The sequence below is a fragment of the Pseudopodoces humilis genome, chromosome 5 (assembly GCF_049639895.1).
Source record: "Pseudopodoces humilis isolate 2021_Gansu_Grassland_sample_001 chromosome 5, ASM4963989v1, whole genome shotgun sequence".
In the NCBI taxonomy this organism is placed as follows: Eukaryota; Metazoa; Chordata; class Aves; order Passeriformes; family Paridae; genus Pseudopodoces; species Pseudopodoces humilis.
The window spans coordinates 38,065,956-38,083,916 of NC_142204.1; the positions used below are offsets into that span (position 1 = coordinate 38,065,956).

Genomic DNA, 17,961 nt, shown 5'->3' on the forward strand with positions numbered 1-17,961 from the left:
AGCAGTTAAATGTAACAATATTTGCCTAAAATATATAAATATATCTGAAGTTAATACCGTCCTTTTCAGAGTTTAAGTGTGCTCAGATCTTTCTGTATACTAGAAATTTATGGCTGGAAATTTCAAAAGCAACTCAAGTGTCATCACTAAGACATGACAAAAAAAAAAAATCCAAAGTAATGGCCTTCGAAGATGCTAACTGCAGGAGTTCAGTCAGATCACATTCATTCATATGGTCACAGATCAAAGCATTTCATGCTGCTATGAATATGAAATCAGATGTCTTCTCACTGTGGTACGCTGGTTTTCAAATGAACTCATAAAAAATAGTGAAAAAGCTGACCATGTCCACTTTAGTAGCTGAAAGTACACTTCACTTCAGGAAACAAAAGAATACAAAAATAAGGCATTTAATTGAGAAAAAAAAAATTAGTATCTTACAAAAATTTTATCTTGCTCAATTCTAGAACCCACAACAATATTAATGAAATCTTACAAGGTAACTAATACAGTGTTTATTTAGAAGCAGCATAAATCCAAATAGAGCATAAAATTCTGAAGTGTTTATTGTTACAGTTTAAGTGCATATATTATTTCCATAATTTTGTGCTCTTCCACAGGAACAGACATAGAGCAGCTACACAATTTGCTTTTTTCAGAAAGCTTTTACTACTTTGAAATCTCATCTTTATAATTGGGTAATACAGTCAAGTAGTTCCAGTGATTAATTCCAGATTTATATAAACTAGGTTTCAAAAGAGTAAACTCAGTATGGAAGGTGTTAAAGTTTTTTAATATTCCCATAAAAGGTGAAAAAATAAAAAGTCAATTACATTAAGACAGGCAATATACACAAAACACTTGTAAAAAAAAAACCCCAGATGTTCAATACAAAATATTAATCTATCTCTAACAATTAAAGGAAAAGCTTTTCATAAGTTAAAAATAAGGGTCCATGCTTCTGAATATCAACACTGAGAAGTTATTATGAGGCTATCTCTAAAGTTTAAATACAATCTGTACTGGCTACATTACTTTCACAACTTTTATAAATGAATGATGGAAGACATAATTACCTAACACAGGAGCTTGAGCATCAAAAATTAAATTTATATTTTTAAACGGTTTATAAGTGTGACTTCTCCCATTTGCTACAAGGGTAACATCTGTAGCTTCTTTGGCTGAGGCCATCATCTCTAAATAGAAGCCCCAAACAAAATGGGAAACATTTCTGCTGTTGAGAAATAACTGAACAGTATAGTTTGGTTAGAATGCCAAACACCATGGAACAATTCCATGCTTATAGAAAAAAAGCATTCTCTTTTTAAAGAGATGAATATGAATATATAACTGTCATCTTTAATTTTAAATTATTTGTTAAGTACTACAGTATTGACAAATCTTCATAAATATCATTAGTTTTGAAATAAAGATGTCAAAAAAGCATAGAAAATTTTATTATTCTTACTGGACAGCTAGTGAGTTTCTACTTTAAATTTAGATTTTTGCTTCAAATGTTATGTATGGATCATTTTTATCAAACCTATTCTCAGGGAAGTGGAGATACTATTAGGATAGAGAACAGGCAACAAGGCCAAATTCTCTCTTCCCCGCCCAAATACTTCCAACAAAAGACCTTACAAACTGTAGATAATGAGAAATACAAGAATTCACCCACTTCACCCATGTTACCATTGCCTATATAAAGCTGCAGTGTATTTTGTGTCTAGCTTGGAGAATAGCCACAAGGCTCCATCACACTGATTGATGTTGATTAGACTTTTATTTCCAGTTTCTTGCCCTTCCAGGTGCTGGACACTGGAGAGAATAGACACCAACACTTCAGCTCCATGAATGGAGGATAAATGAATCAAGTGCTTCACCTCACTTGGCAGTGACCTACATCCCCCTGAGGAGCAGCAAAAATATTATTGACAAAGCACCTTCCCAAGAGATGCTGATTGTCACATGAGGTTTACAGCCTTAACAACTTGAGATGGAAAATCCTTCAGCTTCCTGAATGTTTCAGATCCATCTCTTAGAAGAGAGTTCAACTGGAACTCTTTGGAGTCTCTGAGCAAGACTGAACATAAATTAATTGGATGCAGAAAAGCCTAAACCATTTCAACCCCTTGGCCAGAAAAACCACGCTGTGCCTGGAAGCACCAGAGCAATGATTACAGAAGAAAAAAGATTTACGGCATTGTTGTCCAATATAGGTTTCCCAGATATGTGTTTGGAGTCTTTTGTTTCATGGTTAACAACCATGCCAATTGTCTGGTCAAAACCTGGAAAGAGAGAAAATCTTCATTTTACAAAGCCAATAAAGATGAAGAGAAACTTAGTAACCAAGTATATACACATTCCTAAATGTATTTTACTATAATAAACAAATCAAAAACTGGAAAAGGACCAACCACCCTTGCTCCTTGTCATTACTATGCAAATTACTTTTGCTCCCTTTGTCCTTCATGCTGCTATTTCTGTATTCTTTCCGTTAAAAAATCATATCCTCAGCCCTTCTTGAAGTTCAAATCCAATTTTACATTAGATTGGGAGAAAGGGGGAAAAAAAAAGAAAAAAGAAGACTCTTACCACTGTATTGCATAGTAGCTCCCAAATATGAATCAACAATTGATCCCAGCAGGCCAGCTGCTGCACCAAACACAATAATGGGCCATTGTGGAGCAGATATTTCCAGATCAGTCACAAAAACAAGTTGAGTTATAAAGTAGGCTATACCTACTGTCATACCTCCAAGCAAACTTGAGATCAGGCCCACTGAAGTAACTGCTCCATTAGTACCTAAACCAAATAAAATATATTTGATTTACAAACTGGTTTCAAAAGACTTGTATTAATTGAAATGTTTTACATGAAATCAAAACTGTCCATAGTGATTTCTCCTCTTACATCCACAAGGCTCTATTACTGCAGCTTTTCACAATTCCCATTATGCTGCTGAGCAGCTTAACCTGTACTGTTACTGCCTGTTCTTACTCCTTTACAGTCTCTAGGACTAGTTCTCTAGAAATATTCACCAGCATTAAATTAAATAAAACTAGACAGCACACCTCTCAATGTCACCTGGTATTTGTCTGCTCTAGGTGGTGGTAGGCTAATAAAAAATTTGCTTAAAAAAAACCAGACCTTGAGATGTGCATATTAAAGCAATGCCTTCTTTCAGAAGTAGTATACTAAGATGTGTTTCACCAACACATTTAAAAGTAAAAGAACCAAATCCATAGACAGATGTTTGATAGTTCATTGAATAAAAATCTGAAGAATGCATATAAAGAAAACAAAATTCCCAGGCATTTAACTCCTATCCAACAAGATTTGTACCTCTGATCAATTTGCCAGCAAGACTCAAAAAAGGCGTACTGCTTTACAGCAGCAGTGACATCCACCATGGAGACAACATTTGACAGACAGAAAGTACACTTTATTCAGCCTTGGTAGGATATTAAAGTAAGAGTGATTTGAGTTAAGAAGCAAAGTAAGAGCGTCTCTGATGAATATATATGTATTCTACTGATTAAAATAATGCCTGGAAAATATAAGTTGATAATTTGTATTCTTCATATTAGCAACGTAAACTCTTTTACTATTGTCAGAGATTAGAAGTGACAGCATTCAAGATGATTTTAGCTCTGTGGTTGCTATGCTCATGCCTCTCATCAAGAAGATGCAGAAGAAACACAGTTGACTATATTCCATTTCAGAGAATGCATTCTTGGTAACATTTTCTAATCCCACATTTCTGGTACTTGTTTTTCTATGTCTTTCTTGGACCTTTTCAATTTGGATGCATAATTCAAAACAGATTAACAAAATATTCAGAACATATGGAAGAAGTAACAATTACTTACCTACTGGAACCTGTTCCCAGGTTGTTATCAATCTTGGTTTGCTTTTACTCATAACACTACCAATCTCTGAAGCCCATGTATCACCAGCAGAGCATGCCAAAGCTCCCAAAAGGGATAAGCACATCCATGATGCTGTGTATTCCTTTGAAAAGTCAATAGGAATTTCACCTGGTCCATTTTCTATCATATATAAGAGAGCCAGCTCAGTTGGAACACCACCATTACAGAATACCTGAACCCAATTCCTCTGTCCACCTGAAGTATAAAAACTGAATTTTAGTAATTTCAGGTAACAGCAAAAGCAAAAATAACACATATATAAAGTTAAATTTTAAAAGACACACATTTAAAACAGAAACTACATGGCAATTCATTAAACAGAACAGAAGCAAAAAGCAAAGTAGCCTGCTAATATTCACAGGGATAGGGTTGAGTGGAGTCTCTACAGTGTTCCCTGTTCTAGATGTTACATCTCATCTGACCCTTTGAAAGGAACAAGAATGTGCAGTATTTATTCTCCACAAGGGATCTGAAAGAATTAAAGTATTTTCGCTTACCTTCTTTGTATTCTGAATCTATTTGCTTCTTTAAATCTTTTCTCCACTTAGTAAGTTTCGAAGAAGTAACAAAAAATACAAACAAAGAAGAGAAGAAACTGTAATTTGCGACTGTAAGGATAAATCCGACCACCAGCCCTATGAAGGAAAAAGAAGTATATAAACTTCCTTCATGTAACAACGGTTGCTTTGCAAAGCAAGTAAGTATTTCAAGTTTTCTGAACATGAAAAGTATCTTCCTGATAAACCTAAGACAATCATACAATAAGAGAGTCTAATGCTAAATTACTAATTTCATTGTAACTGCTGAAGCACGTGATTTTTAAGACCTTTTGCCACAAATCAGTAATACTGTGTGAAAATAAAGAGAAGCAGTAAGATCCCCAGAATCCAAAGAATATATAATTGAAATCCAAGTACTCTGCCTGAAGAATATTATTATTTTTATAAGGAGCTGATATATAGCTGTGGCTGTGGCTCTACCAGCAAGTTTATCATCAGCCTGGGCATCAAATTGCACATCCAAGGTCTCTAAGATAACCTGTAAAACCATCCTGCATATCTTAGCAGATGCTACTTCTCTATTCATTTCTTTCCTTTCTTTTTTATTTTTATTCTACCTCTTTATTTATGTAAATTTAGTTTTTTGAAAGCATTTGATCTCCTTGATTAAATTGCAATTCTTTTTTTATGTCCCCTTTCACAGGGGAGGCCTAATTTCACTCCTCACCATGAGATTACAATTCTAAATGACTGAAAGAAAAATGGGTGCATTTAAGAGAAAATGCCGGTATAAACTGGCTAGCAGAGCTGTTCAGAAGTCAGAACATAAAAGTCAGAAAGATGTTTGTCAGTGTAGAAAATGCTTCCCTTAACTCTCACAGACAGAAGATTTACAAAATGGGTGACATGGGAAGGAAGGATTTGAGGCCCTGTTTTACTCCAGTGATTCAGACAATGTCACAAGAGAGGTGAATCACCTCACCCAGTAATGTTGCATCAGATTTCAATAAACACTATTGTACGCTATGCTGGGCTTTTTATCATGTGGTCTAGAAAAACTTTCCAGAAACAGTCATTTGTTCTTAGTGAAGTACAGATTTAATTATCTTACTTTTGTCATGCCAAAAAATGCCTAGAACTGCTTCTATTACAGAAAGAAGAACCATACAGAAAGGAGAACTGATTTCCTACCAAGCAGGAAGGCTGCTGACACTATCAGTTTAGGGTCTTTCTTTACCACTACCTCTGCCATTTCTTTGTTTCTCTGTGAATCCTTCTATATGGTAAACCAAACCATGTGATTTAACTGCACACTGTACTGAAGTTTAAAAGGATCTTCTAGGTTTATATAAATATAATAATATTAATCAAATCAATTACAAACAGTAGCACAGGATTAACCTGACTGTTGGAACAGGCATGAAAAAAAAACAACCCAGCATGAATTTTGGGTATGTCTGCTTACATTTATACTTTATTGTAACAGAACTAGATAATGTCTTAAACCGCAAACAGTAAAAAGGACCTTCAGTTACTAAATGTTTAGTTTAAGTCTCAGAAAAGACATACCTCCCAATGCACCACTGTGATCAAGGCTCTTCTTCTTAAAACCCTGTGTAGCAATAATTAGTGGGACCAAGACTGAAAAAAGCCAGCGCCATGGAGAAATGGGTCGTAAAGTACCTGATAAAGCAAGTAACAGGGTTACAGATAATCCTCATAAAGCTTTTTTATGTCCTCATGTCTGAAAAGTCATTATTTCCTGGTATATACTTAAATTTCTTAATAGAGATTAAAACTTTTTATCCTTCAGAAGAAAGATATTTATATGGACAGAAGGACAATATATCTGCAATTATCTACTCAATTTTTCTATTCAGCTATCAAAAGAGAATATATTTCATGAACTAAAATTAATTACCAAAAAAGAGCAAAATATGACAAGAAATAAATATGGTGATATTTTTCATTCTAAAAGGGATACATGAACTTCAAAGTCCAACATCTGAATATACTGTGACAAAACTCCACTACCAAAAGAAGCCAATCAAGACAGTCTGCTTGGCGAAAGTGAAAGTAGTGTGACCACTTTATGAAACATCGTTCCTTTCAGTTCTTCTGACCTTGATGTAAGGCTTTTTGAAATATACTTTGAGCTGATGACTATCTCGGCAAGATTTGAAGTGACAGTTTTAGTTTGAAAAAGCCACAAACTTCTAAAAGCTAAAGCCAATAGTTAACGTAGGTTTTGAAATGAAAAAAAAAATAAATCTTGAGAAGTTATTTATTAAATCTCCTATACAAATACAAGACATCACAAATCTTGCATTAAAGTAAGTCTCGATCTTGTAAAAGAAAGATTTCACACAGGCACAGAGGCTTGTCTTGCTGCAAAGATAATCATGATGGTTTTCAACAAGAACTTTGTGCCATCAGTACCCCAACCTTTGCACAAACACAGACTCCCTGGCGCAAAGCAGGACAAACACGTCTGTGAAATCACAGTAATACACACATTGCAACATAAAGACTGACACGAAAACAATTCTATTCTGTGTACTGAAAAGCCCCAAAGCCATGGTAGGTGAGCAAGGGGGTCTTCCAGCCCAGGGCTGAGTCAGAAATTCAGAAGACAAGCACCAGCTGTGTATGAAGAGCCCTCCAGTGCTGCAGCCTGGTATTGCTTACCACAAACTAAGGCAGCTCTTGGTGCAAACTTGAGTGTAAGCAGTACTGGAACACAAAGGGGTTCCTTTTGCTTGGCTAACAAACAGAATTTTCATCTCTTCAAGGTCATTTCTAAACTAGCCATTTTGTATTTCCTTGTCGGAGAGAAAAGTATTTGCATTAAATTACTACTAAATGTAAGCAGGTAAGACTAAGCATCTATAATAAAACAACAAATGTGTTCTTTGACACTCTGGCTTCACTAACATCTGGCCCACTGTTTGGTGCTTAAGAATTACTGTAAACTATACATTAATAAAAGTATATTTGTAGTATTTTAGTATTTATATTAAGGACTGTGAATTTCACTGCTTTTATAGGCTGAACCATTTTAAGTCCACTAATTACTGCATGCTTCATTCACCTCCTTGAAAAGCCAAGGTCTTTCCACAGTCTCAGGCAAATGAACAACAGAAGTTTTACATCCTTCTTGTTCCATAACCATTGCCTACAAAAAGGAGGATTTGTCCAGTCTTCTCCTTTCTACCAGGCCTGCTTCACCTGATACCAGGTCTCTCCACACTATACTAATTCCCACTCACCCAGTAAATTCCCACTCACATAAGAGAACAGGGACTAGAATATCCTAATTGTCAGAAAAGCTATACCTTTAGAGATCAGACACACATAAATGAAGTTGCATGTTTAAATCCAACTTGGGTAGCTACAAATGACACAAATAAAAGCTGGTTGTGAAGCCTGTTTCTGCATACATTCTACACGTCTGGCATCTCACTACAAGCCAAAATAGAAGTATCCAGACAACACACATTTAATGCTGTACTAGAACTAACCTATCCTAAAACCTGAAGCACTGAAAAACACTGAGCATAGACATGCAACTGCCACTACAAAAGTCAGCTTATACTGGTGGGGTATTTATTATAGCTTCTTCTGGATCCAGGGTGACACTAGGGAGTTGAAGGTGTTTATGCTGCATCCCTAGGCACTTTCAGCAAGACTGCAGTGACATTGGAGCTCTTCCTGCATCAAACTGGCTGGGGTCTGAATGATAAGTCACTACCCGTCTTGGAAAAGCAGTTAAATTCTTCTAGGCTTAAACTTATACTGCAGGCAGTATCAGCTGCCTTTGCACACTGCTGTAAGAATGGTCTTAGAGCCCAAAAGAGTGACTACAGAGAGGACTTGTGCTCCTACAACTACACACAGCTAAGTCACAGCCAGCCTGAGCTGTCTGAGCAGAATGCTGAGCTGACAGTACATACCTCAGCCAACCACTCCATGCATACATCCCTATCTTCTTATACCATCTCCTGTTTCTCTGTTCCTCGACTAAGGAAGTCTTCCTGCACGCTGCAGATGTCACTGATTCCTAAAACAGTTTTGAAAGCTGGCGCATTCGTCCCGTGCTGTCACGTACTTTCCCTACTATAGAAAGACCTCAGTCAGCTCGGTCTTTCTTTTCACTTCTTAATTTTTATTTGCTTTCTTTCGGAGAAAGTAATCAAAAAGAACACCAGAATTTTAAATTGTACGTGATCCCTGGGCGGAGCTGCATGTAAGCGGCTGTCAACATCTTCTAAACCACTATCACCTACTGGAAGAGGTGAGGTTATCAGCTCCACTGACGAAAGAAGGGGCTGGGCACATCCCTCTTCCCATTTTCTGTCTCCTGCCTAGAAAGGCCGGAGGGGAAGGTTCGCCCGTGGCCTTGCCATGCCAGCCTCTCCCGGCCTTTCGACTCACCGTAGTACGTACTTGCAGTCATGGACACGATCCAGAACGCTAACGAAATACAAATGAGCAAGTTCAGGATGACCATATTCGCCATCATCTTGAGGTAGTCTCTGAAGAAATCCTCCTGGTAATAGGACATGGGAAGCAAGAAGGACAACACCTGATGGGAAAACACATGGCGAAGGGCATCAGCGACACCGCCACCACCTCCTTCTCTTTCTCCTTCTCCTCCCGCCCGGCCGGAGCAGCGGCCGCGCCCGGCCCGCACCGCACTCGGGCCCCTGCCGGGAGGCACCGAGGCGCTCATGGAGAGGCTGCTGCGGCCACCCCGGCCGGCCCACCCCGAGCTGCGCTGCACTGCACGGGGTGCCCGGAGACACTCGCAGCGCCCGGCCCCGCCACCGACCTGCTCCCCGGGGCCGCGGGCACCGCCCCCATCCCCGCCCGCGGGCACCGCCCCCCTCCTGGCCCGCGGCCGTCCCGCGCATGCTCCCCGGGGCCGCCCGCCCCTGTGCCCCTGCGAGGGGGCGCTGCGGCCGCGGCCCTGGCGGGCCCCGCCCGGGGAGGAGCCGTCGCTCCCCGGCGGCGGGGATGCGGCGGCGGCGGGGATGCGGCGGCGGCCGGGATGCGGCGGCGGCCGGGATGCGGCGGCGGCCGGGATGCGGCGGCGGCCGGGGTGCGGCGGCGGCCGGGATGCGGCGGCGGCCGGGATGGGGCGGCGGCCGGGATGCGGCGGCGGCCGGGATGCGGCGGCGGCCGGGATGCGGCGGCGGCCGGGATGCGGCGGCGGCGTTCTTCCGACGGATGCTGCCAACGGAGATCCAGTTTGCGAAATAAAAGCGGGAACGACACGCCTGTGAAAGGCATGAAGTCTGTGGATAATTAGTGAGACCAATGAGTACCTGGATGAGGTTTGAAACTTGTTAGAGCATTTCGAAGTTCATTAACTGCAGAAGGAAGAGACTTGAAACGTTTCCTAAAGTTGACTTGGGATGAAAACATGCCAAACCTGCTTGGTGGCTTTTCTTGGGGCACACCAGAATTACTCCCAAAACACTCCACTTGTAAATAAGCTGACATTAGGTACGGGACGGACTGCACAGCTCCCACTAACACACTACAGAGGCTTTGTCAACAAGACAGAGGTGAAACTTCACAACTTTTCAAAAACCCATTGTTTTGAGGCAGCAGCCTCAAAATAAACGAGAAATAATGACATAAATAAGCATTCGGGCATCTCAGGAGATAATGCTGATGAAGCATTTATGTATTCAGCACTTATGTAGACCAAAACCTTCAAGTTGTACAAATGAGTCACCTCAGGAACATCAATAACCTCAGGTGGTTTTTTCTCATGGATTTGTAGCAGCAGCAGCACAACAGAATATTTACTTAATTTTTCAGCAAGGGGCAGAGTAATACAAAAAAGGACAGTAAATGGTCTTTGATATACAACAGAAGTAGTTTAAAAGCTAGAAAATTCAAGGGAGTAATCTTAATTTAGGAGATGATAATTTTCTTACTGAATTTAGGAATCTTTCTGGCTTGTGGCACCCATTTATTTTTGAGGCATGTTCTCTTATTTTTCATTCATCATCTGGAGCAGGTGTCTGTCAAGGTGTGAATACAGTCCATATGTTCTTTTTCTCTCAGAAAAAGAACATGATTATGGATGCTAAATCTGAACCAGAGTGCCTGTACAAATTACAGGCCGCATAGCTCCTCAGGCTTGCCTGAGAAAGTAGTCTGGGAAAAACATGAGAAGGAATTAAAACAATCCTCAGGGACACAAAACAGCCTTGCAGGTGTTGTTTTCTATTCCTTGTTTTCCTTGCAGGAGAAAGTCAGGGGGGTGGTGAGCCCCACTGACCAATGATGGTGATGTAGCAGTTTACTAACCAATAAGAGTTTCCTTTCTGTACTTTCCACGTATCTGTCTATAAAACAGGCCTGAAGTAATAAACTAGGGATTTTCCCTTGTTCTGACTCCTTGAGAGTCTATGTCGTTCTTTTCGCCGTTCCTAATTAGAACGACACATGATTATTTTCTCTCATAAACTTGGATATATTTTCATATTGTTGTGATAGAAATACTCAGTTATGACTCAGAGCTGCTTCTTCAAGTCTAAGTTAAGAAACTTCTTAAAAACTTACAGATACCTGGTTTTAGAAAGTAGGCCTATTCCAGAGGCTAAAGTTAATACTTGGGTGTTCATAAGGTATTTTCTCTAGGCAATTAGAGACAAAACTTGGAACAGGCACTTTAGACAAGGCCTTATCTTATTTTCTGTTATATTTATTGGTAACAAATACTGGTAACACCCAAAATTTATCTCAAGTAGAAATACCTAAAACAGTAATGCTACTGTAGGAGTACTGACTTTGGTAAATCTAGTCTTCCTTCTCACCTCCCAAATTTCCATTAAACATCCATCTGAGGTCTGAATTTGAGATCTAAGAATCAGAGACTCAGTAGCTGGGCTGCCTTGTAAGAATGGGACACCTTTCAAGACTAGCACTGACATGACATTGCTTAGGTTCTTCTGCCAAAATCTAGTTGAGATTTTCAACCAGAACAAGATCAACCCTACTTAAACTGGTGGCAGAACAAGCAGTGGCTTGTTCTGGTATAACCAACTCCCATAAACTTATTCAAATACACCCTTAACTGTAATAAATTGTTTTATTTAATTTACTGCTTACTTTTTGTTTTCTAAACTGTAACAGACTGATGCTGGAATTTCTGGCAGAGAAACAAATGTTCCTGCAGGAGCCCTATCTGTTATCTGTGGTTCTATAAAACTGTGGGACTGTGATTAATGGCAACACACAAGCTGGTGTGAAGAGGGGGCAGGTTTGTGGAGCTCTAAAGGACTCTTCATCTTCCTTCATAGATCCCATACCCATGTGAAGTAGCACTTGGCACTGATTTAGGGACATACCAGATTATTGCACTGGGTTATCTACAGACCTTGCATTTGGCTTAAAGCCAAAGGGGCTGCTGCTGCTGGAGTTTACCTGAGCAAGAACAGCAAAAGGTAGCATAGCTCTCCACCCTTGGTGTAAGAAAGGTGGTTCTGGTCAGTAAATGTCTAACATCCAGTGCATGAATGCTGACTTTCACTCCCTTTTCAGCTCTTAGTCTTTTGTTAAATGTGGCTTCATACATACCTCTTCCATTGTTTCTGATTGCCAACAAATTTTCCTGCAGTAGGTTGGTACACATTAAATGTCACAAGTAGATTAGAAAACAAGAAAGAAAAGCACACAAAATTAGACTTCTTTCTACATTTGGAAGCTGAAAGAAGTAGCTACAGTTTTGAATGTAATGTCTACAATAGCTCTGTAACTGCCCCATATATTGTGTTTAAATTCCTCTTTTCTAAATGTTGTCCCTTTTTTTTCACTACTTCCTGTAACAATGTTAATAATAATAGCAACAACATCGTCTTTAATTAGTAAAAGCTAGGTTTTAAAAAAAATTAAATGGCCATCTAGATGCTTATAGTATTGTGAATACAGAATGAATGTATTTAAAAAGACATCCTGAATCAGTCAGAAAAGCACTGTGTATACTTAATACATGCAATACATTAATTTCATAATCAGTTTTTACTTATATCCCTTCCCTCATTCCTTATTTACACCTAATAGTAGTGATAAGCTCGATAATTAAAAAACCAGCAATTAACAGTTGCTTACGGCATATAGATCTGAAAGCTTTTCCTCACGCTTTCCCATCCAAATTCATACATGGAATAAGAAAAATATGAGAAGATTAAATTTTAAGAAATTGGAATTATAAGCTACCCAATATTTAGAAGAAGAGTTTCTTCTTACTTTTTCCCTAAATGTATAGGATGCAAAGCACAGCCAGTGCAGAGTCTAGGAGAAAAAAAAAGTAAGTATGATTTAATAAGAGGCAGGAATGTGAGATGATTAAAAGCAGTGCAACAGAAAGAAGATAATAATGTTACTGTACACAGCATGCTAATAACTCTTTAACACTCATTCTTTTCCTAGGAATTTCATAGATTTGCCATTATACAGCATAACATTTCTAAACTTTTGAGACAATTTTAGAAGTAGGCTTTCTGCCTTTTTTTGTATCTCTGAGATAGAACTTTCCATTTCTCTTCACCACTTAGAACATTATTCATATTTATGCTTGATAGAATGTATTATGAATAATATAGCTTGAAAGTTAAATACTAATTTAAACATCTTTTTTTCTTTGTTGTTAATCTTGTTTTCTCAATAACCAAAATCTGATTGAAGACAAAATACTATTCAATACATGAAATTAAAACCCTGTAAACATTGTTGATATTGTATTAAGTATAGCTGTTCACAAGGGCCTTGAATAATAGCCACACTCTTAGAAAAGACAACATTTTACATGTAAAATTTTATGCTGATGGTGTATTTAGATAGCTACAGAAAACAGATGGGGAAAAGTTAGACTGCTGGAAGGGAAAAGTAATACTGCAGATAAATATTCATCTTAAGTAGAGCATTCATAATTAGTAGTTGCCTGTGAAAATACCAACCAAATTGCAAACAGTAATTTTCATACCAAAAGATGAAAATGCTATACAGATGAATTCCTAACATTTTTGAGACAGTTAAAAATGTCAGTGCTTAACACTATAGCAAAACTATTCATACCAGGATTTGCATAGTGGACTATAAAGCAGCAAATGAAGAATAAATATCCAAATTGCTTACCAAAAAAAACCAGAACTTTGACTGAAGGTTTAAGTATTACATTAATTAAATATGGATGGATAGGCTTTTGCTTTATGTTAAATGAATTTATCCGAGAACATTGACACCAATTAAATTTATTCATAGTAGCCTAATTGTCCTTTTTCCAGTCATTTATTACAACTGACCCACCTTTTAACTATGTGTTTATGCTGTGTTTTATTTTGAAGTAAAAGAATTTCCAACAAGGACATCTTGTTTTCCACCAGCACCTGGGAGACATAACAAAATACAGGGCTAATAACCCTTTGGAGGGACTCCAGTGGGGCAGGTCCAAGGGTGGGGTCCAGGGCAACCAGTCTCCCATTGGACGTACTAGCTAGCTATAGTAATTAAACTTATAAAACTTGTGACAATTTGATGCTGCATGTGCGCATAGGGATAATCTGTGCACCTGAAAGCTTTCATTAAAAGACTGTTCTTTATGTTATTCATTCTAATATTGTTTGGAAAGTTTTTCATCTGATTTTAGGCAACAATAGGTTAGCAGGAGAGCACCTGAAGAGCAGCACAAAGGAATTCCAGCTACCCCAGCCAATGAGTTGGCTTCATCAGGGGATCTGCCTTAAATGGCTTTATGCAAATGCACACAGCACAGGGAATAAACATCTGGAGTTAGAGATGTGCACGTGCCTGCAGAGCCACGCTCTTACTGGAACCATGGAGACATGGTGGGATGGCTTCTGTGACCAGTGTTAGAATGGAAGGATACAGATTCTCAGACATACCAGAAGGATGCATCTTTTCAGCGACAGATAGGAGCGCCCTCACATTCACAAGCTCTCACCTTCCCCAGGGACTTCAACTATAAGAATATCTATTGGAAGGACAACACAGCAGGCCATGAGCAATACAAGAGGTTCCTGAAGTGTGTTGATGATAACTTCCTTCTCCCAGTGACACAGAAGCCAGCAAGGAGAGGTTCTTTGCTGGGCCTTGCTCTCCCCAACAAGGAGGGGCTGCTGTGGCACATGATGCCAAGGGCAGCTTGTGACCATGGAATGGTGGCTTTCAGGATACCTAGGGCAATGAGGAGGGTGCACAGCAAGCTCACTGCCCCGGACTTCAGGAGAGGAGACTGGTCTCTTCAAGGGTGTGCTTGGTAGACTGGCATAAGAACTGCATCTCTGCTGCATGATGTAGAGCATAGTCTATGCAGAATTATAGCTATGCAGGGAACAGGAATGGCTGGCTCTTAGATTGAGATAACTTTTAAATGATTCAGAATCATTAAGTTACATACATTTTTATCCTGTGAAAACTCATGTCCTCCACATCTGCCACAGCAAGTAGTGTAACTTGTTATACATAATGATTCAAATCAGCAGTTTAACTTGTTTAGGCAGACTGAGAAGTAGTGATAAAACTATGCAAGTATATATTTTTTCCCGACTGGTCATAGTTAGATTTTAGGGTGTTGTTGGGGTTTAAACCCAGTTGGCAACTAAGAACCCCGCAGTTACTCACTTACTTCCTCCCCACTCTGGCGGAATGGGGAGGAGAATCAAAAGCAAAACTTGTAGGTTGATATAAGAACAGTTTAATAATTGAAATAAAGGAAAAAAAGAAGTAATAATAATGACAATAAAGAGGAAAAAACAAGTGATGAACAAAGCAATAGCTCATCATCTGCTGACTGATGCCAGATGCCATCCCTGAACTCCAGTTAGCCCCCCTTACAGGTAACTCCCTCAGTTTATGCAGGATGGTCTATAGTGTGGAATATCCCTTTTGGCAGTTCAGGTAAACTGTCCAAGCTATGCTCCCTCACAGTTGTTTTGGATTTTCTTGTTGGAGATCTTTTGTGGGTTTTTTGTTTGTTAGTGTTCTGTTTTTGCAAGGGTATTTTTTCATGGGGTTTTTTGTGTTTGTGGGGTTTTTTTGGTGGTTTTTTTTTTTTTTTTTTTTTGGTAGTGTACCACCTCACTGTCAGAGCATGAGGCCAAGGAAGTCCTTGGATAAACACAATTTAGCAACAACCAAAACACCAGGTTGTTATCAACATCATTCTCATACTGAATCCAAAACACAGCAATGTACCAGCTACCAAGAAGAAATTAACTCTATCCCAGTCTAAACTAGGACAGATCTTTGGCTCAAGAACTGTCACATTTACCTCTAGGTTGTTTAGCAGACAGTTCTGGTAAGTACTGCTAAAGATTTAAGGTGGCTAACTTTCATTGTGCTTAAAATAATTTGTAGAGATACTGGGAGGTGAGGGGGTCAACCAAAGCTACATCAAGATATGGAATAAAATCTTAATAAAAAGGATTGTTAGTGACCAGGCCTGGATTCTTGCAAGCTTGCCAAACATTTTTAAAACACAGTAAAGCTGTGCTCTTTTAAAGCACAGTAGAGGCTGCTGCATATGTATTTAATTCAGTTCTGACTAGGGAGGTATAGAAAAATAGTTGTCACATCGCTTTTATGCAGTTGTATTTCTTAGTTTACATTTATAATCCATCATATACAATCTACTAAAGCATGTAAAATGCATCTTAAATAACCTTCAACTTTATTTCATCTTTTTATGTTACTAAAAACATGGAATAGTAGAAAGTGAAGTATCAAAATGAATATGAATATTAAAATTGAATAAAGGCACTATTAGTGTTACATTATGGCAGGGTGTTATATACAGGTGAGAGGCACAAGCATCAGCTACAAAGACACTAGCTTAAATACTGCGGATATTGTGTCTCTCTGAATTAGCAACAAGTACTTTACATTTCTATAGCAGTTAATCATACAAAGTTAAAAAAACTTCACAAATGGGCAAAATTTAAGGAAGGGAAGAAATACTGGTCAATGCCTTGTTCCAGATCACATGAAAAACTTAACAACAACATAAAACCAGATGATCTGCCTTTTTTTTAAACACAGTGAAGCATTTTATTAAACATTTTATTAAACATTTGTAAAAGTTGCCTTGAACCCTAAGGATATAATATAAATAAGAAAAATTATATATAATATAAATATATGATAAATAATGTATTAATATAAATGATAAAATCATTCTTCAGTTGTTACCCATATAACTACCAAAGAAGTTATAAGGAAAGGTCATGAGGGAAATAGCCAGCTGTGGGTTGAATGCAAATTCAAACCCCCAGCACAATGGGACCTTCCACATTTAATACAATGTAGAACTCTTGTATTGATTTGGTCTTGTGCAATGAAAGACACTACACTTCAGTTGCAGCCTATTAAAAACTACTATGGACAGCAGTGGTATCTTATGTTTTTGAAGAGAATTATTTTTCTTACATACTCTGCAGCAATTATTATGAATTTTATAATATAAATTAAAACTCATAATTCTTAGATTTACTGTAAATTGTAAACTTGTATTTGTAAGATTGTATCTGAAAAATTATATATTGTGTCTAACCTGGGCAAATGTTCAGTTTTTTGTTAAACCAGATAAATATTATTTCCTCAGAGAGATAAATGTTAGAGGATAATGCACTTGGCAAGTGCACTACAGATTTAGCTGTATTTTGCAGATAGACAAAAGCAGCAAGTACTCTGTGATCAATCAATTGGATTTTGGGAAATCTACTTTTTAATAAAGAATGAGTTTTGTATCATTCAATACTTATTAAATCAAAAAAATAAGTCATGCAAATACAACATTTTGACTTTGGCAGTACAGAATTTTGGTCCTGGTTCTCCGAGGGCAAATACCCACACATCCAACTTCAAACACTGCTAGGGAACTGAAGTTTTTTCAGTTTAGAAACTGGATAATTAAGTATGAAATGTGAAAATATCCTGGAAAACTAAAACTATGGAATAAGGAAAGAAAGTTTTACCAAAAACACGTGGCTATAACAACATGTGTTCAAAAGTTAAGCAGAAATATCCCTTACCTTTCTCTCTTCAGTCCAGATTCAGCAGAACTGGTGCAGAAAAAGTATTTCAAAAGTAAGATGAGTTTAAGTCCTATGACAAAGAATTGCAGATTCCCTTCAGCAACTGAAGTTTCTCATCAGAAAGACTATTGCACTGAGTATTCTGCTTTTTTCTTTGCTGTGATAACTTACTCCCATTCTTTCAGTCAACAACAGTAAATGCCACAGGAAGTCATTCTGTCCTGAAGCAGATTAAAAATGGAGAAATCAAGACACTAACAAACAGGGTGGTGCCAAATCCACTCTTCTCATGCCAAAACAGTGTCAATTAAAGATTTACTTTCTTGTTCTCCTGACTTCAGAGATCCACCCAGTGTCAGAAATTGGTATTGAAGTCCCAGAACATCCTGCCACTGTACACAACCCTCTAAGATAGCACTGAAGTTTTAATCTCTGAAAAAAAGTTTTGACAAGCTGGTG

At 38.3% G+C, this 17,961-nt stretch overlaps 1 protein-coding gene across 5 annotated transcripts; it reads right to left on the reverse strand.

The window, feature by feature from the left end:
* Window positions 1-394: 394 nt before the first annotated feature.
* TMEM19 (transmembrane protein 19) lies at window positions 395-17,716 on the reverse strand. Of its 5 annotated transcripts, none has more exons than XM_088055806.1 (7): window positions 17,500-17,716; window positions 8,867-9,017; window positions 6,002-6,115; window positions 4,430-4,567; window positions 3,873-4,127; window positions 2,596-2,805; window positions 395-2,288 (listed from the first exon to the last, which is right to left on the reverse strand). In XM_088055806.1, exons 2-7 carry the CDS (start codon window positions 8,994-8,996, stop codon window positions 2,125-2,127), a joined length of 1,011 nt encoding a protein of 336 aa, XP_087911932.1. In that variant the 5' UTR covers window positions 8,997-9,017; window positions 17,500-17,716; the 3' UTR covers window positions 395-2,124. The 5 variants fall into 5 exon arrangements, with proteins under 5 accessions (XP_087911932.1, XP_087911931.1, XP_005519420.1 ...); XM_088055805.1 differs by lacking the exon at window positions 17,500-17,716 and adding an exon at window positions 12,029-12,044; XM_005519363.2 differs by lacking the exon at window positions 17,500-17,716 and adding an exon at window positions 9,264-9,278.
* Between the last annotated feature and the right edge of the window lie 245 nt (window positions 17,717-17,961).